General features: G+C 41.7%; 1 protein-coding gene across 5 annotated transcripts in view; it reads left to right on the forward strand.

Annotated features, from left to right (window-relative positions):
- CEP57L1 (centrosomal protein 57 like 1) overlaps positions 1–20,058 on the forward strand; it is a 51,209-nt gene that overhangs the window by 22,698 nt on the left and 8,453 nt on the right. For 2 of the 5 annotated variants that reach the window (XM_073336981.1, XM_073336980.1), the window contains exons 5-11: positions 6,130–6,246; positions 6,561–6,638; positions 10,137–10,232; positions 11,195–11,272; positions 11,380–11,609; positions 13,200–13,344; positions 14,709–15,175. In XM_073336981.1, coding sequence (XP_073193082.1) covers positions 6,130–6,246; positions 6,561–6,638; positions 10,137–10,232; positions 11,195–11,272; positions 11,380–11,609; positions 13,200–13,344; positions 14,709–14,933 — 969 coding nt within the window. In that variant the 3' untranslated portion in view covers positions 14,934–15,175. Of the gene's footprint in view, positions 1–6,129; positions 6,247–6,560; positions 6,639–10,136; positions 10,233–11,163; positions 11,273–11,379; positions 11,610–13,199; positions 13,345–14,708; positions 15,176–20,058 lie in introns of those variants that run through there. The other 3 variants (XM_073336984.1, XM_073336985.2, XR_013635558.1) reach the window with 3 other exon arrangements.

A 20,058-nucleotide genomic window follows, 5' to 3' on the forward strand; every position in this document is an offset into this window, starting at 1 on the left:
TCATTAAGTCCTTTTAAGATCCACACAGACCCATATTTTTTCCATTTTTCCTTATTACTGCTATCATTAGGGCATACCATGCTGTTGGATCAGAGGTTTTCTCAATGTGCCAATCCCTTCCATTCTCTTTAACTCAGTTTCCACTTTATGAAGTAATGGGATAGGAGTCCTGTGAGGCTCATGTACACTATAAGGTTCAGCATTGACTCTTAAGGTTATTTGTACCGGATCTCCTTGCAAAAGTCTAATATTACCAAATATTCCACCAAGTTCTTCCATCTTTCTCACTAAGCCCATCATGGCTGCCACACTGCAACTGAGAAGGTTGTTGGTCTGTGATTCTTTGATCACATACACTTTGAATGAAAAGCTTTTATCTCTGTAAGTTGTCTCTGTGGTGAACTGGCCCACGCAATTCAGAGAACCTCCAGGGCTATTCAGAATGGTGTCGGGTGACTTCAGCTGTGTGAGAGGTTGAAGGTGATTGTAAGTGCCTTCTGAGAGTATTGTGACACCTGCTCCTGAGTCAGTTTTCACGTCAATAGTTTTGCCATGAGTATTCACTTTCACTCTCCAGGCAGGTTCTTTGTCGCCAGAAGTGCTAGATCCCAGAAACAATGGCTCTTGATTATCTGTCATATCAATCAACTCCGACTCCTTTGGTGCAACAAACAGCTGCAAAATGTTCATGTTTCATGCATTTAACACACCATGTGCCTCTGGATGGACATGCATCATCTCTTGGGATATGACTTTTTCCACACCTTGTGCATGTAGGTTGGAATTTGTTCCTTTTTAGCCTGGGAGTTCTTTCCTTGCGTTGGGGGCTTGATGGTAATACTTTGAACATTCAAGTGTCTGTCTTATTTCAAAGCTAGTTTCAGGGATTTCAAATTGCTCCTACCTAGTGTTCTGTTTGACTAGTTCAGACCGCTTTGCTCTCTGAATAGCTATGGCTAGGATTAACTCTGTCTTCTATTTAGCTACTGTGAAATATTTTAACCCAATAACCTGTCTCTGTTACTTTTCGTGTTTTGTATTCCCCAAATCAGTTTTCATCCAATGTATGCAGAGCTCTTATAAAACATTCAACATTTTTCCCCTGGTTCTTGAATCGCTGGTTGGGGAAAAAAAGCACATTTCTCTGGGGTATAAAAGGTGCATCAAACATAGCCAGAACACTTTCATAGTTCTCTTTGTGACTGTCTTCTGTAAAATCAAAGGATATAAAGAGATGCTCTGACTTCTTCTCCATCACCTACATTAAAAGAGATACTGGTATATCTCCAGTTTCCCAGTGGAGCTTTTTTGCAATTCAGAATTTTGTAATTCAGAATCTTACTGTCTGTCCATTGTGAAGGTTTGTCAAAGCTGAAGTTCTCTTGGGCACTGAAGAGCAGTATGTTGATGAGATCCTGCAGCCTTTGTTGCTTTGTTCTTTCTGTTCTCTTCTGGCCTAGTTTACTTCTGACACCATGGCGTGTTCCTATATCAGATATGGACTGGCTACAGAACTTGCATTTGCACAAGGTACACACTAGTTGTGTTCGTTCTAAGATCCTTTAATGCTCTGCCAGGTATGGCTGAGGCTAATGTAAATAAGGTATTTTACACACAGTGCCATGTAGTGGCTGAACTGTGTAATAGAGTTTAGCATTCCTTTACACAAGTCCATGACATTTAGGAGGTGGGAGGCAGAAGAGAACATGCCAATTGAGACCTTTTGTTGACAAGCACTTTGCTCACACATTCTGTGACCACTATTTTCCTATTCCTCCAGGTCCAGTCTGACTCTAGCAGTCCTTATCTAGGTAATTCATAGTTTATGCGTGCGCGCGCAAGCGTATTGAATACTTGCTGCCTCTAATATTCCAGTGCCCTAGACAATTGCCTCTTTCAACTGCATGGTTTAGTTGGTGGTTCTGGCTGAGGTTCAGCAGCAGCTCAGCCCTAGGGAAGTTAGGCCTGTTGCTGCTTGCACCCTGCACGCTCTGTGGGCAAGCTGACATAACGGCTATACTGGGTCAGACCAGTCGTCCATCTACCCCAGGACCCTGTGTTCAGACAGTGGTTGGTGCCAGATGCTTCAGAGAACAGAACAGGGCAATTATGGAGTGACCCATCCCCTGTTGTCCACTTCTGGCAGTTAGAGGCTTAGGACACCCAGAGCAGGGGTGTGCACCCCAGACCATCTTGGCTAATAGCCATTGATAGACCTTGCCTCCATGAATGTAGTTAACTCTTTTTTTTTTTTTTTTTTTTCTCTTGTAGTTTTGGTCTTTACCACATCCCATGGCAATGAGTTCCACAGGTTGACTGTGAGTTGTATGAAAAAGTACTTCCTTTTGTTTGTTTCAAACATGCTGCCTATCAGTTTCATTGGTTCATGTGTTTTTATGTGGAAGAGTAACCAACACTTCCTTACTCACTTTCTCCACACCATTCATGATTTTGTAGGCCGCTGTCATATACCCCTTTAGTCATCTCTCTTCCAATCTGAAAAGTCAGTCTCTTTAAGCTCTCGTATGGAACTGCTTCCATAGTTCTAATCATTTTTGTTGCCTTTCTCTGTACTTTTTCCAATTCTAATATACCATTTTTGAGATGGGATGGCCAGAATTGCATGCAGTATTCAAGGTGTAGTTGTACTATGGATTTATATAGCAGCATTATATTTTCTGTCTTATTATATATCCCTATCCTAATGGGTCCAAACATTGTTAGCTTTTTTGACTGCCGCTGTACAGTGTACATTCTCTATACACCGTGCAGATGTTTTCAGAGAACTATCCGCATTTACTCCAAGATCTTTTTTTGAATGATAACAGCTAATTTAGACCCCATCATTTTGTATGTATGGTTGGGATGTCTTCCAGTGTGCATTACTTTGCATTTATCAACATTGAATTTCATCTGTTTCTTTTGTTGCTCAGTCACCCAGTTTAGTGAGATCCCTTTGTAACTCTTCACAGTCTGCTTTGGACTTGACTATCTTGAATAGTTTTTTATATCATTTGCAAATTTTGCTACCTGACTGTTTGTTTACCTCCTTTTCCAGATCACTTAAGAATATGTTGAATAATACTGGTCCCAGTACAGATCTTTGGGTGACACCTCTCTTTACCTCTGTCCATTCTGAAAACTGGCCATTTATTCCTACCCTTTGTTTCCTATCTTTTAAACAGTTGCTGGTCCATGAGAGGACCTTCCTCTTATCCCAGGACTGCTTACTTTGCTTAAGAGCCTTTGGTGAGTGACCTTATCGAAGGCTTTCTGAAAGTCCATGTATACTATATGCTCTGGATTACCCTTGTTCATGTTTGTTGACCCCCTCAAAGAATTCTAATAGATTGATGAGGCATGATTTCCCTTTACACAAGCCATGTTGACTCTTCCCCAACAAATCGTGTTCATCTATGTGTCTGATAATTCTGTTCTTTACTATAGTTTCAACCAACTTGCCTGGTCCTGAAATTAGGCTTACTGGCTTGTCATTACCAGGATCACCTTGGAACCTTAAAAAAAAAAAAAAAAAATTGGCATGACATTAACTATCCTCTAGCTATCTGGTACAGCAGCTGATTTAAGGGACAGGTTACATATCACAGTTAGCAGTTCTGCAATTTCATATTTGATTAATTAAACAGTAAGATGTAACCAGAACCAGATAGTATTCACCCAAGAGTTCTGAACAAACTCAATCTGTTCCAAAACCTCCCCTACTAACACCTAACTCTGGGTCAGTTCCTCAGATTTGTCACCTAAAAAGAATGGCTGAGGAGTGGGACTCTCTCTCTCTCACATCCTCTGCAGTGAAGACTGATGCAAAGAATTCATTTAGCTTCTCCTCAATGGTCTGGTCTTCCCTGAGTGCTCCTTTAGCACCTCGATTGCTCAGTGGTCCCACTGATGGTTTGGCAGGCTTCCTGCTTCTGAGGTACTTAAAAAAGAAATTGCTGTTAGTTTTTGAGTCTCTTGCTAATTGCTCTTCAGATTCTTTTTTGGCCTGCCTAGTTATACTTTTACCTCTGCCTTGCCAGAGTTTATGCTCTTTCTATTTTCCTCAGTAGGATTTGACTTCCAGTTTTTAAAGGATGCCTTTTTGCCTCTAACTGCTGCTTTTACTCTGTTTAGCCACAGTGGCATTTTTTGGTTCTCTTACTAGGTTTTTTAATTTGGGATAAACATTTAATTTGAACTCTTATTATGGTGTTTTTAACAAATTTCCATGCAGCTTGCAGGCATTTCACTCTTGTGACTGTATCTTTTAATTTCCATTTAACTAGCTTCTTCATTTTTATGTAGTTCCCCTTTCTGAAATGGTACTATGGTGGGCTTTATTGGTATTTTCCCTTCTACAAAGATGTTAAATTTAATTATATTACTGTGATTGCTATTACCAAGCAGTTCAGCTAGAGTCACCTCTTGGACCAGATTCTGTACTCCACTTAGGACTAAATCAAGAATTTCCTCTCCCCTTGGTGGGTTCCTGGGCTAGTTGCTACCAGAAACGGTCATTAATGGTGTCTAGAAATTTTATCTCTGCATCCTGTCCTGAGGTGAAAGGTACCCATTCAATAGGGGGATAGTTGAAATCTCCCATTATTATTGAGTTTTCTATTCTTATAGCCTCTCTAATCTCCCTGAGCATTTCACAATCCCCATCCTAGTCAGATGGTCAGTAATATATTCCTACTGGTAGACTCTTATTATTCAAGCATGGAATTTCTCTCCATCGAGATTCTATGGTGCAGTTTGATTTAAGATTTTTACTATATTTGACTCCATGCTTTCTTTCACATACAATGCCACTCCCACACCAGCACGACCTACTCTGTCATTCCTGTATACCGTATATACTCGATTATAAGCCGACCCCCACCAAGATGGATAAGTTTAAAAATGGAAAATTTTTATGAAGCATTCATAAGCCGACCCTATAATTCAGGGGTCAGCAAACTTTGGCTCCCAGGCCATCAGGATAAGCTGCTGGTGGGCTGAGATGGTTTGTTTACCTCGAGCGTCCGCAGGCACGGAGGTAAACCTAAGTAAGCAAAGTGTCCCGGCGCACCAGCTGCTTACCCTGATGGGCCGGGACAGCAACTGATGGGGAAATTTTTTGCGGGGGAGAAGCTGGGGGGTCAGGGGAGTAACCCCGGTGACAACCCCCCACATGACCCCATCCCTTCCCACCTTATCTGGGGAGGGCCAGGGGAGGATGTCTCTGGCCTGGCCAGAGCTGGTCCGGCATGCTGGGCAGCGTGGCCGCAGCCTGCTCCGGTGGGCCAGACCATCTCTGGCCTGGCCAGAGCTGGTCCAGCATGCTGGGCAGCGTGGCCGCAGCCTGCTCCAGTGGGCCAGACCAGGCAGCGTGGCTGCAACATGTTCCAGCAGGCTGGGCCAGGCAGCATGGCTGCAGCGGGCCGGGCGGCATGGCCACAACCTGCTCTGGTGGGTGGGGCCGAGCAGTGCGGCTGCTTCAGCGGCTGGGGGGAGAGCTGCGTGGCCAGAAGCGGAGAGACTCTGGCCCCGCCTCTTCCCTTCTGGCTCTGCTGGCTGTGCTGCTTCTCCTTGCCCCTTCTGTTGGGGGGAGGGGCTGTGTCCCACCTCTCCCTCTATACCCGTTCATAAGCCGACCCCATTCTTTGATGCTTCCCTTTTTTACTAAAAAAAAAAAAAATTTTGGCTTATGAATGAGTATTATGGTACTTTGTACCCTGGTATTTAAGTGTTCTATTGATTATCATTGTTCCATCAGTCTTCTCTGATGCTTATTCTATCAATATCCTCATTTATTACCAGGCACTCAAGTTCACCCATCTTAGTATGGAGGCTTCTAGCATTTGTATACTTAAAAACTTAAAAAAATTGTCAGTTTTTAGTTATGTGATATAATTGAATTGAAACTCTTTTTCATTTGACTGTTTCTCTTCAGTTCCTACATGTACTTTATCAGCTTCTGACAGTGGTGGAAACTGAACGCTGCTTTGTCTGGCATTTTTCATAGCACTGAACTTAATACTTAAAATTGTAAACTGTTAAAACAAAGTTCACTGTGGTGAGAGATTTTTTTGGGGTGTCAAACTATTTTATCAGCTGCCAAACTTGACTTTTGCTTATTCTTTCCAGACTCAGCTTCAAAAGGAAAAAGATCAGAATCAGATGGAGCTCCATGCAAAACTTGAAAAGCTTGAAGTCCTAGAAAAAGAGTGCTTCAGACTTAGCACTACACAGAGAACTGCAGAAGTAAGCAATCCTAACATGACCATGTGCAGTTACAGTTCATTTCAAATTTCTTTGTGCCACAGTTGCCAACTTTGTGCTAAGATACACAGACCATTTATCAACTGTAGCTCCAGCAGAGGAGTATAAGATCTCAACATTCACTTTGCCTTCTACCTCAGACTTCATTTCCTATAAATCTGAGGAATTTAAGCCTGCTTAAGAAGATTAGTAATTTTGACTATTGCAAGATTCCTTCAAATTTGCAAGGTACTTGCCAGTTCTGATTCATTGGGCCAGCCTTAAATGTGACTAACCATTCTAGTGTTCTGTTTCAGGACAAGATCAAACAATTGGAGGAAAAACTTTGTGAAGAAGAGCATCAGCGTAAGTTAATACAAGACAAAGCTGCTCAGGTAGGATAGCCAAATTACTGGATTTATCGCTGAGGAAATAGTGTCTCTCTTCAAGACAATTTTATAACCTGTTTATTAGCTTGGAAAAATTCTGTAACGCTAACTTGACAACTCCAAATGATAAGCTTTGCTTAATGAGGTTTATATTATGTACATTTGGCTTCTTCTAGAACATCAGTTCCATAGGTAAGGCTGAGTTGTTGTGTTTTGAACTTAAAGCAGGGATTCAATCTTTTTTTAATTTCTTTTAAATGCATGAAGAATACAGCACATTCGCCTCAAAATTAGAGTACATTCTCATTGAATAAACAATGAATTTTCTGAGAATTTATAATTTAGTTTAACTTAAAATTTAATTATAAAATGGGTCAATTAAGCAACTTAGCATCCTAAGTTAAACTTTTTGTCCTGAACTATCTTAATAGAATAACACAGACTTTCAACTTTCCATATGGTTAAATCCTATACATTTGGCTACACTTAGAGACCTTTTTCTTTGTAAGATTCATTTTTTCACTATTAAATAAAAAATTTCTTCATCAGAGGCTGAAAAATAAATGATCTTCTATAGAGAATTCCATGAACTGATTTTTCCTGCCAGGGCCACCATCTTCCCTGAGTGCAGCTTGATTTTACTCACACTAAACACTGAGAGACAGTAGTCATTTTAAAAGTGGGCATGTTCGCTATGAGCAGTCGTAGCCTCCAGTCTTTGCCTACAGACAGCCCCGCAACCTGAAGCAAATACTCACCAACAACCACATACCACACAACAGAACCACTAACCCAGGAACCTATCCTTGCAACAAAGCCCGTTACCAACTGTGCCCACATATCTATTCAGGGGACACCATCACAGGGCCTAATAACATCAGCCACACTATCAGAGGCTCGTTCACCTGCACATCCACCAATGTGATATATGCCATCATGTGCCAGCAATGCCCCTCTGCCATTTACATTGGTCAGACTGGACAGTCTCTACGTAAAAGAATAAATGGACACAAATCAGATGTCAAGAATTATAACATAAACCAGTCGGAGAACACTTCAATCTCTCTGGTCACGCAATCACAGACATGAAGGTCGCTATCTTACAACAAAAAAACTTCAAATCCAGACTCCAGCGAGAAACTGCTGAATTGGAATTCATTTGCAAATTGGATACTATTAATTTAGGCTTAAATAGAGACTGGGAGTGGCTAAGTCATTATGCAAGGTAGCCTATTTCCCCTTGTTTTTTCCTAACACCCCCCCCCCCCCCCGATGTTCTGGTTAAACTTGGATTTAAACTTGGAGAGTGGTCAGTTTGGATGAGCTATTGCCAGCAGGAGAGTGAGTGTGTGTGTGTGTTTTGGGGGCGGGGGTGAGAGAGCCTGGATTTGTGCTGGAAATGGCCCACCTTGATTACCATGCACATTGTAGGGAGAGTGGTCACTTTGGATGGGCTATTACCAGCAGGAGAGTGAGTTTGCGTGTGGGGGGGCAGAGGGTGAGAACCTGGATTTGTGCTGGAAATGGCCCAACCTGATGATCACTTTAGATAAGCTATTACCAGCAGGACAGTGGGGTGGGAGGAGGTATTGTTTCATGGTCTCTGTGTGTATATAATGTCTTCTGCAGTTTCCACGGTATGCATCCAATGAAGTGAGCTGTAGCTCACGAAAGCTCATGCTCAAATAAATTGGTTAGTCTCTAAGGTGCCACAAGTACTCCTTTTCTCATTGAGAACTATACTAGGTTGCAGCCGTTTTGAAAGAGGGCAGTTCTTTTTGGAGTTTATTGTAGAAGAATACTTACTCTTCAGCTCTTGTGTTGCACAGACCTAACAATTACAGAAATGTAGATCTAGAAGGGACCTCAAGAGGTCATCTAGTCCAGCCCCCTGTGCTGAAATAGGACTAAGTACACCTAGACCATCCCTGTCAAGTGTTTGTCCAAACTACCTTGAAAGCCTATTCCAGAATTTAACTAACTGTATAATTTATAAAGGTTTTTCATGATATCTAACCTATATCTCCCTTGCTCCAGATTACGCCCGTTACATTTTGTCCTACTTTCAGTAGTCAACACATAACAAATGATCGCTGTCCTCTTTATAACGCCCCATAACATATTTGAAGGCTGTTATCAGGTCCCCCTTCAGTCATCTTATCTTAAGATTTAAACGTTCACTTTTTTTTTAACCTCTCCACATAGGTTAGATTTTCTAAACCTTTTTGTCATTTTTGTTGCTCTCCTCTAGACTCTCTCCAGTTTATTTACATCTTCCCTAAAGTGTGGCATTCAGAATTGGACATAGTACTCCAGCTGAGGCCTCACCAGTGCTGAACAGAGCAGGACAATTACCTCCCGTGTTTTACATATGACAGCATTTTACAATAAGAGAAGCTAGCTCCTTACCCATTTTCACCATTGCAGTCGCCTCCTACGGCAGTTCCACCACAACCTCACTGGCTTCCATCAGTCAGGAACTGTAGAATTACCCCACACCTCAAGGACTCAACTGAATGCCACAGTCCAAAACACAATCCTCTGGGTCTCTCCCTTAACTGGTTTTGCTAGCACATAAGCCTTCTGTGCATGTCTGACCTTATTAAAAAAAATACATAATACAAAGCTTGCCTAGAGCAATTAATTTGTCTTCAGTGCCACTGCAGAGAGACTCCATCAGTTCAAGAAAGGACTCTGGTGCAGTAATGTGATCAGAATGCTGACTACTAGTCAGACTTTACCATAATCCAGGATCTATCAGAGTTGGTTTTGGGGTGGGAAACCTTCTGTTACAGGTCAGGTGCCATGACTTTTCTCTTCAACCTTCTCTTGATTCACGCTCAGTGAAGTATCTGGCTGGGGTAGTTTGAGCTGATGATAGTTCTACTGTATCTTTTAGCCAGGTCTGCTTATATGTGCAAAGACAGAGGCCTCATCCCTTAAAGGGATGAATGGTAACTGCCCTATTACACTAATCTTGTATAGACAACAGTAATTATAAAGTAATCCCTAGAAAAAACCCTCACTTGGACAATGGGACTGATGCTAAATGTTGCATGACAGGTGATAGATCACTCAATTGCCCTATTCTGTTGGTTTGCTCTGAAGTGTCTGGCTCTAGCCACTGTTGCAAGACAGGACACTCGTCTCGATGGACCATTGGTGACCCAGTATGTCCATTCCTATGTTGTCCAAACCTCTTCCCGCTTTAAATGGCCATATCCCTAGCTCACTGCAGCATTAGTTGTGGTAGTCCAAGAGATACAGTTGCTGTACTTGGGTTTGGAAATAGCAATCTCTCAGGCAGCGTTGCAAGGTATATTTGATACCATGACATCCTGTATCCTATTCAGTCTCCATATCCTCTTTTTTATAATCCTCCTGCCTCCCAGAGAGTTCAGTTAGTAATGCATCTAATTAATCCTCTTTCATGTGTGGATGAAGATTCAATCTGTGCTATTTAAAAAATTTTGATATTTAAATACTTTATTCTCATTACTATAGCTTCAAACTGGGCTTGAGATAAATAGAATTTTAATGTCTTCAGTGTCACCTCAAAATGAGCCAAAAAAGAAAAACCGGAAAAAGAAAACTGCAAAGGTAACATGCAAGTTTGTCATTTGCACAGTGATGATGTCTCTAACATGCCTCTCTTATTTTTGTAGCATCTCATTCATGGAGTGATGGGGATGCTACTGGAAAAGTGGTGATGGGTGGGGTTCTGTTGGCTCTCTATACTCTGTCATTTACTCTGGAAATATAACATGCTGTTTTTCCCTCTCTTTAGATAACTAAAATATGTTTAATGTGGTAAAGCCTACTTTTAAAATAGAAAACTTGCCCACTCCAGCAGAACCTTAAACTATGCGCGGCCATTTCACTGGCCTGTGTTCATGCCCTTAGTCGATTTTTGAATTTACTTTCAAAGACCACTTGAATTAGGATTTTTTTTTTTTTTTTTTTTTGAAATGCTGTAGCAAGTGTCATACTGAAGGCAAGATGAACTTCACCCACTGCATTCTTTTCATCCATAGGCATTGCAGGTCTGCTAAAATGACATGACTTGTAAAACTGAGTCTGTTAAATGCCACAGAGACAGTGCTAAATTTCTCAAATCGTAATCTACTACCGAGTTGTCAGATTAACGGTGTACTAGATCTCAGTCTTATTGGAAATTCTTCTATATTGGGGAGAAGTAGGAAAACTTTAATACCCATTAAAGGAGATGAATTGAGACTGCATATTTCACCGGCTATTATGGAGCACTGCTTTTGTATGGAAAGATTTGTTGCCTAAGTGTAGCTCAGACTTGTTCTCACTGGAGCGGGGGGGGGGGGGGGAAAGGTTTGTTGACAAAATACTTGGGTTACCCTCTTCTTTATTATTTGTATTGTGGTAGCACTTATAAGCCTCAGTCATGGGGCAGGACCTTGTTGTGTTAGACACTGCTCAAAGACATAACAAAAACAGCCCCTGCTTCAAACCGTTTACAGTCTAATTTGAAAGAATAATTTTAAGGTTGCACTGTTAGGCAAACATGTCTTCTGTCTACCGTCTGTCAGAAAAAATCTGCTCTGAAGAAAGTACATCCTCCACAATTTTGCCTAAAGGCTGGGATGCTGCCTTTTGTGGCTGGGAAGGTGAGCCTGATTAGATTCTCATTTAAACATGTGTCCACGTTCTTTTTAAATGAACATTTTTCCATTAATTACCTTAATTATAGCTAATTTCCTTTTCTCCTCTCAAGTCTGCCAGCTCCAGCCATTCTGTTAGTGCAAATGTACAAAGTGTCTTACATATGATGAAACATCGTAGTCCACGTGTCTTGTCACGGTGTCCAGAAGCAGCTGAACACAGGATTTCTAGACGAACTATTGCATGCAAATCTGTATCCTCTTGTTCCACATCATCTTTTGTCACTGAAAATCTATCTGACCTTTTGCTGGCGATACAAGATGAGCTAGGCCAAATGAGCTTGTAAGTATGTATCTGTGTATTATCTCCCAAAGGATAAAAAGACTGTGATGCTCTGAGTAAAAATGGCTGCAATTTTGAAGCCATGTGAGGGCTATTTAGAGGTTGTACTAGAGCATGTTTGGGTCTAAAAATATTTGGGGAGTGGGGTTTGGGTGGATCTTGCAGATAGGATTTTCTCTCATTGGGAAGTTTTTATAGCCCTTGCATTTAAACAGTTTCACGAGCAGATAGTGGAGGTTCTTTTGTACTTTTGGGGCTTTTTTTTTTTTTTTAAAGCCGCACTTACGATATTCATGCAGCAGGCTGTCTAAAATGAGGCCTGAAGGATATCCTTATCCTCAAAGCTACACACAGCGCAATGGTAGGTTTTCTTTTGGAGAAACCTTTTATCTGATACCTAGAAGAGTAAGCCATATTGCTGTTGGGGTGTTGCCAGCTTTGACCTTATTGTGACTGACAAGAGGCCCGAGATGAAAGGGACATGATTAGTCCAGAAGGACAACTGCATGGGTTGGAGACTAGATGTCCTGCTGGTGTCCATCTAGTCCTTGTAAATAGCATATGTGTTTTGAATCCACATAGCATTTTAAAATTCCTATGTTACAGATCATGCTGAAATAGTTGTTGATCTTCATTTCAGGACACGTGGCATTGATTAATCTAAGCTGTTTGCAGAATCTCTTCACAAAGCTCTAGTTATAACTCCCTTATTAGTTTTGTGCCAATCAGAGAAAATATTTGATTTAGAGTAGCAATTTAAGCTGGAGGAATTTATGAAGAGAAGAAATAATTATTTATTTTCAGTTGTGCTCACTTTGTGCTAGGCATTGTATTAAAATATAAAAGAAGGCATGGCCCTTTGCCACAAAGAACTTGTTGATCAATAACTTCTAACTGTGAAATGTTCTTATCCTTTGTAACTAATGTATAGCTTAGCTTTACTATATGCATTAGGGAGCTCTAAACTACACTTTCTATCATTAGTTTGTAGAGTGAAATGTTTGGAACCGTAATTGCCTGTAGCAACAAACCATGCAGTTAATTTTGCCCAATAGAATTCTTAATTTTACTTGATTAATTTGACAATATAACTTTCATTAGTGGTTGTAAAACAAGTTTTTTCTGAATTATGTTAAGTGCTCTTACTCTGGGGCAACTTAGATAGAGGTTGGAATTGGCCAGTATACATTTTTTGTGTATATTGCCTGCTATTTACTTTAATGGGATCTTTAATTTTTCACATTCCAAATAGCCATTGTGCATGATTCTGCAGTACCAGCACACTCTCTGGTGCTTATTTCCTCAATCTTGAGAGAGAAATGGTTGTGATGTAACAAAATGAGTATACTATCTGCAGAGTAGAAGGAAAATAAGTAATGGAAAAAATATGAACGTTTGAGTATTTTATTTTATGTATTTATTTAGTATAAAAAGTATTAGTTGTGTGTCACGGTGATTAACCTGCTTTATTTCTCTAGTGGGGAGACCTCCTGGAGTTGAAACTTGTGCAATGTAACAAAAGTACATGTAAGAAGAATGTTGTTCAAATATACCACCAATACTGTTGTCTAATATCTTTGTCTCTAACAGTGAGCATCAAGAACTCTTGAAGCAGATACAAGAAACTCAAAACTGTGAAGTTCGTGAAGACCTAGAACGTGAATTGGATTGTCTTGTAAAGCAAATGGAAATTAAAGGGGAACAGATATCTAAGTTGAAAAAACACCAAGCTAGTGTAAGGAAATTTTTAAAGAGTTTACTTAGAAGCAAACTATTGGAATATGATGAAAATAATTTTTCATGCTGTTGCTAGAGAGAGAGAGCCAGTGCCTACCTTTAGAATGTACAGTCCCGTTGGGATTCCAAGACAAATAGGTTCAAAGGTGCTGAGGCTTTAGGTAAATATTTAGATTCAAGGGCTGATACTGAACATCTGGAAAGAAGCTAAAGTGGAAAACATTACCATAAGTAGGATATTATAACTGATGAGGGCTGGTTTACATTGAAAAGTTATATCTATGATACATGAGGGCCAGGGAGCAGTGGGAGAGTGCTAGAGGGGAAATATATAAACTCAAGACTAAAGCGTGGTTCCCTGTAGACTAGGGAAGGCGGTTGCAGGTTAATTGGAGCACCTGCAATCAATTAAGGCCCTGTTAGGAAACTAATAAACCCCCCTGCTTCAGGCAGACAGAGGAAGAGGAGGAAGGAGAGAGGACTGGAGATTGGAGGTGTGCTGTGAGACTTGGAAAATCAGAGAACTGAAGTAAGGGGGACCCTGCCAAATAGGGGAGGGAGACTTCCTTCCCCAGCATCTAAGCACTGCAGGTACCCCACCTAAGGGGGAAGAGGGGAAGAACCCACAGGGGTTGAGAGGGGCTGGGGCTCAGAGTGAGGAGCAAACCCAGACCCCTCCCCAGCTTCCCTCCTTTAGCACCTTCCTGGGCCACTAGCGGGGCCATCGACACCCCAAGAACAGGGGCAAGGGTGGCACCTTACCTCCCTGCCAAGAAAAGCACAGGACCCACCAGACTAACAATGGCCATCTTGTCACACTGCATAGCAACGTCTCTTGGGCATATGAAAAATCCACACCCCTGAGAGATGTAGTTAAGTTGACTTAACCCCTAGCTACCGCCTCTCAGGGAGGTGCATTAACTATAGCAGTGGGAGAACCGCTCCCATCGCTGTAGTAAGTGTCTACACTGAAGCCCTGCAACAGTGCAGCTATAGTGCTACAGCTGTGCCTGTGTAGTGTTTTAAGAGTAGACATAGCCTTAGGTAAGTCAACCTATGCTATGCAACTCCAGCTACGTGAATAACGTAGCTGGAGTTGATGTACCTTAGGTCAAGTTACTGCGGGAGGTCAATGGGAGAAACTCTCCCGTCGACTTGCCTTACTCTTCTTGTCAGGGGTAGAGTACAGGGGTTGACTGGAGAGTGATCTGATGTGATGGAAAGCTAAACTCTCTCTCTCTCTCCTCTCTTTTTTTCATTTATAGTTGGTGTTTGAGATTGTTGCTCTTAAGTGGTGCCTGGGTCTCTAGCCAATATCCTTTCTGAGCATTAAAACTTTCATGCATATATCTTCATTTTTAGGTCCACAAATTAAAGCTAAAAGCTCAGAAATTGAAGAGACAGTCAGCTCATGTCCTACCAAAATCTGATGACCTAAAAGGAACAAGAGAAATTCCAGTTACTTCAAGCGGAAGAGCATCAAAATCCTGTCCTGTGCAGAAAAGCAAAAGCTCGCTTCAGCTATTAAAAAATGTGCAGAAACTTCAGTCAACACTGAAAAAAGATGATATTGTGTGGGAACAATAGTTTTACATATTTATATAGGTAGTGCCTCTTACTGGCATGCCAAAAAAAAAAGTCTGACACGTCTTCATAGGTTTGGATTTAACAAATATTAGACAGAATTAAATGTTTAATATTTCATTTATGCCATGTCTAAATATTTTCTAACCGAATAGTAAATTTCAGTTGAAACTTAGGTTTGGGTTACTCACTTTCCCTGTAGCTATACATGTTTTGTAATATCTGTTTTAACTGTTTCATGAAGTGTCCCAATTTCTTTAACTTACAAAATTAAAAACTATCTTTTGAAATATATAAGAAATGCAATCTGTTTTTTTTTTTACCCACTTTCCTCCTCATCAATGTACATGCAAACACTCTGAAAAATAATTAATTATGAAGTAGAGGAGGAAAGGAAAACTGCTTTAATGTAGGTCAGAAACTCAGGATTATCACATTTCCTCCATGCTCTAAGGAGATACTTAAAGCCTGCTTCTGCAGCCCTAACAGGGCCAAAATTCCCAGTGGAGTAAGTGGAGTCTTCCTTTTGTGAGGACTGAATACTTGGGTTCTTACAATTTAATGCAGACAAGTACCATGTCTGTCATGAACGTGCACTTACTAATTTTGTAATGTAAAATTATCTAGGACATAAACTTTAGTGCCTGCATTCATGGACTGATGTTGAAGATTGCTTGTTTTGCAGAGGGAGTTTGGCGATAAGTCACTTGCAGTGATAGAGCAAAAAGGTCTTCTGTCTACGAAGTACTTTTTCTGAAAGTGCAATGGCTTGTATTAGACACATTTGCCAGTCATAGGGTTTAAATGTCCTGTATTGTGTGTGTTCTTTTTATTAAATATAGTGTGGGTTCTTTTTATTAAAACAAAGAAAAAAAATCCACCATATCTGACTCTTTAATGCTGCCTAATTATAATTAATGCTAATAAGGCACCATTTTATACTGCTGCTACAGCCATGTTTTTAATATAAATATTGCTAAAATCATTTTGGCTGGATACATGGAAGGGACCAATCCTTAAAAACCTAAGTAGATGCCTAGCCTAGAACTCTGTTAACAGAGCCTGCCTAAATCGTGTAATAAACCCGTGTAGTGGAAACATGTATAAAGATGGCTGAAGCCATTGTGTGTACCTGGCCTAGAACCCTTGTCTGTACTCAAATATGTAATGAATGACCCAATCCACTACAGCTGTGGAGTTTTCAGACTCAGCTGCTTGCTGCTGTTAGTACAACAGAGGTACACTCTACTTCTAATATTTAGTACTTAGGGTGTGATCTACAAAGCAACTTTGTTGCCTAAGTTTGCATACATAGCACCACTGTGATGAATAAAACTCCCACTCAGCTGTGAGGTGCCTAAACTGACTCAGTGCCTACATTTCCATTGTAAAAGTTCCTAGGCAACCAAGTACAGAGCATGTACACTGCTGGCCTGCATTAGGCAGCTGGGTGCCTACTGCTTGCTTAACCCCAACTGCGATCTATGAATCGGGAAGCTAGGCAGAGGAATACCTCTCTCTCATTTTGGGCCTGATCCGGTAGGTGTGCTCCAAGACCAGCTAGTACCTGGCTTTTACCAGCCCATGCAGCGCAGGGGGCAGAATGTGAGCGTGAGCAAGGTTTTGAGCGTGACAGAAGGGGAGGGGGGAGAGAGAGAGAAGCAAGATCTGTTAGAGAGACAGCAGTCAGCTAGTGCTAGGTGTAGGTGGACAGGGATAGGTATTGGGTTAACACATCAGAGGGTAGCTAATGGGGCCTCTAGTGGGGCACAAATTAGAGACGGCTTAGGGTAGGGAAGGGGAACCACAGATAACCAAGGAAGGGAAGCGGGGAGAGGGCTGGGAAAAGGCTAGGAAGCAAGAAGGGAGACATGGGGGGCAGCTGAGCTGCTCCTAGGCAGGGTAGTGGGATGCCAGGGAGCAAGGTCCAGCATGATAAACAGTATTTTCATGTTGCAGCACCAGTTATGGCAGCAAGAGGAGGAAGAACAGGGGCAGAGGCAGTCCAACCCAACCACCAGTCTCAGGCCAAGGCCAACCTTGAGCCCTCGGCTGAGGCTATCCACCACAGCCAACCCGGTGAATTTACCAATCCCACCACAGTTTCATGGGGATCTCTCAATGGGCCTGCATCTGGTACTATGTGCTGGGCCCAGACACTCTCCAACATCTTTGTAACATTCTTCATGAGAACCTCTCCACAACTGTACACAGGAGGCAGCCACTATCGGTCGCCACTGGATCAGCACCACTCTGGGGATACAGGCATCAGGATCCTTTCAGCGGATTGCTGCACAGACTACTGCCATCAGCAAGTCTACAGCCTCCAGGGTCCTAGACCAGTTCCTGGAGGCCGTAATCAGTTGTTCACAAATACATTGACTTACCAAGCCAACCACAAGGAAAACAGAGTTCCATGGGACTGCTGCCTTCCCACGGACTACTTCCTAGGAGTAGTCAACGGTATCTGTGAGACCACTGGCCTTCGTATGTGACAACTCATCTTGGCTCCCCATCCCCTTGTCTACTCTGCCCATCTCCCTGAGTGTGAGATCACGTCCCTCCACTATTATTGAAGGGGAAATTTTAAACTCGCCATATAGGGTATTTGCATCCTGTGTGTGCAGAAACCTGGTGGCAGCTGAGCTTTGTGCATGCTGTACAGCGGGGAGTTTAATGGGCAAGTGAAGTGGTAGGTTTTGAGAGGTCCAGGGGTGTCTCATGAGTATGTCTTTCAAACACATTTCTTAAGATAATGTACATCTCAGAAAGTTATTTTGTCTTGTGCTGTCAACGTGAGGCGCTTGTTAGCGCTTCAGTGGAGCTATAGATTGGCATAAGCACTTGTGTGTGGGGGTTGGGAGTCACCATACTGCCTCCCCTGGCTGACCTAATTAATTCCCCACTGCTTGGTGGAACGCAGTGTTTTTCCTGTTCTCTAGATTGATTTGAACCGGGGTCTCCCACCCCCCCAAGTGGATGCTCTATCTGCTGGGCCACAGACTGTCTCTCTTGCACTCTGGCCCAATGGTTCTTTTATACTTTGTCTGGAGAGGGCCAGTTATTGGGCTAGAGGAGGTTAGCATGTTTCTCTGGCTCAGTTGTTAGGGCACCTACCTAAGAAATGGGAGACCTTGGTCTGGTCCCCCTACTTGAATGATTCTTTCTTAATCTTTCATTATTTATCCACTAGTGGAACAGCTTCAACAGGAGAGATTGTGGAGAGAGGCAGGTGCTTAATTCATTCCTGCAAAAAGTGCCTAAGATGCCTGATGCCACGCAGCAACTTTCCATTCATGGATCACAAGCAGAGATGGGCGTCTCCCTGCTGCCTGGATTTAGGCATCTATCTCTGAGGGGAGGGATGAGGCTTATGATACACCCTTTTGATCCACATCTCCATTTGACTGGCCTCGGTGACTGCCTACCTAGTTGCTTGGCTCAGTGGATTGCATTTTTAGGTGCCTATCTCTCCTCATTCGCTATATAAAGGGCCTTGGGTGCCTAATTCAATGTGGTGGATCACAGTGTTGTTCTTGTGACTTTTCTAGGTACCTAAAAGTTAGGCACAGTAATGCTGAGTGCTGCAATGCCTAGGTCCCCTTGTGTACTCCAGGGTTACTTCCTCTTTCCCCTCATGTAAATATGGCAGAATGCACAAGCTAATTATACAGATTTGATATTATAATCACCTTGATGCAATAAATCCCTGATTTAGTGCTATCTGTCTCTGCACCACTTTTTTCCTTCCAAGGAGTAGATAGGGAGAGATGGTAATGCTAACAAAATATAGCTATACCCTAACATTTTGAAGAGGATAAATCAGTGGTTCGGTGTTAAAAACAGAAGTAGGTAAAGGAAGGAACTTGTCAAGGTAGACCCTTAATTCTCAACATGAGAAGCTTCCAAGGAAATAGTGCCTTTGTAAGAGCATAAATAAACCTCCTATTAAAAACAAGCTAACAATAAAATCACCAAACAAAAAAACCACCACCATGAAATTAACTAGGAGCAATAGCCTTTTACTTTCACACAAAGGCATATTAGCCACGCCTGCTGGAAGCTTCAGCAGCTTCATGGTAGGAAAGGAATAGAAGCTGCTGTAAAGATGGCTTCCTTTTCTACTCCCAGATCCGTGGAGTACACAGAGATTTTTTTTTTTCTCCTGGGAATTCTTGTCTACGCCCAACCTGCTGGCTATAAGCATTGATACTATCTGGAGTGTAGCAAGGGGAAGGGTTTGTCCAATTACAGCTCAAAATTCTAGTTCTGCAACTCATGTTAATTAAGGGTAATTTTATAAGTCTACATACACCAGAATAAAACATTGTTGTGTTGTGGCAGTTCAGTGAAGTTCTGCTACTGATCTCCAGTGTGAAGAGAGCTGGGTGGTCCCCACAAATCTTTTTGCAGATAGGGCCTTGCAAAAAGTAGAGCCAAACTCTGTTTCCAGGGATTTGCAGTTGGTGTTGTCAGAAGAGGGTCTTTAATCAGAAGATGACAACACTGCACTGTTGTGGAATAAAGTTAATAAGCACTTTTGGACTAATGGGTTGTGCTTAGTGACCTTCCCAGTGGTGAAAGAAGACTGCATATGTTTTGTCATGTATGAGCCGTATTGTCTACAGATTCACTACAATTTATTAATTTTTTAAAAAGTTGACTAACTGGGAGTCTTTTATAAACTTAGTGAATTGTTTTAAAGCTTTGGTGACTGGTGGGAGACCAGCAAGTTTAATTAACGTTTATTTCTGGTCTGTTTCCCTCTAAATTGTGCCAGAGGCTGAATCTAGAATTTCTCTTATGGAGCATGTCTGGACTAGAAAAATAGGTTGTGTTTTAGAATGTGTTCCCCAACACAATTTTAAACACTAGCATACACACCTTTTAAAGACATGTTTACTGGTAGGGGTAGCCTCAAATTGACCCCAAGGATTGATCATGATCCGATAACATGGTTTTATTTTTAAGGATATCAAATCCTGTCTACATTAGTGTTTAAAAAGGCATTTTAATTATTTTCCTAGTACAGATGGGACTTGGGTGAAGAAAGGAAACCTATTTCTATACACTGAAGTCAGCATTGCTAGAGGTAGAAGCAATATTCTGCAGTTGCAAAGAGCCTGCT

The sequence above is a fragment of the Lepidochelys kempii genome, chromosome 3 (assembly GCF_965140285.1).
Source record: "Lepidochelys kempii isolate rLepKem1 chromosome 3, rLepKem1.hap1, whole genome shotgun sequence".
Taxonomy (NCBI): domain Eukaryota; kingdom Metazoa; phylum Chordata; order Testudines; family Cheloniidae; genus Lepidochelys; species Lepidochelys kempii.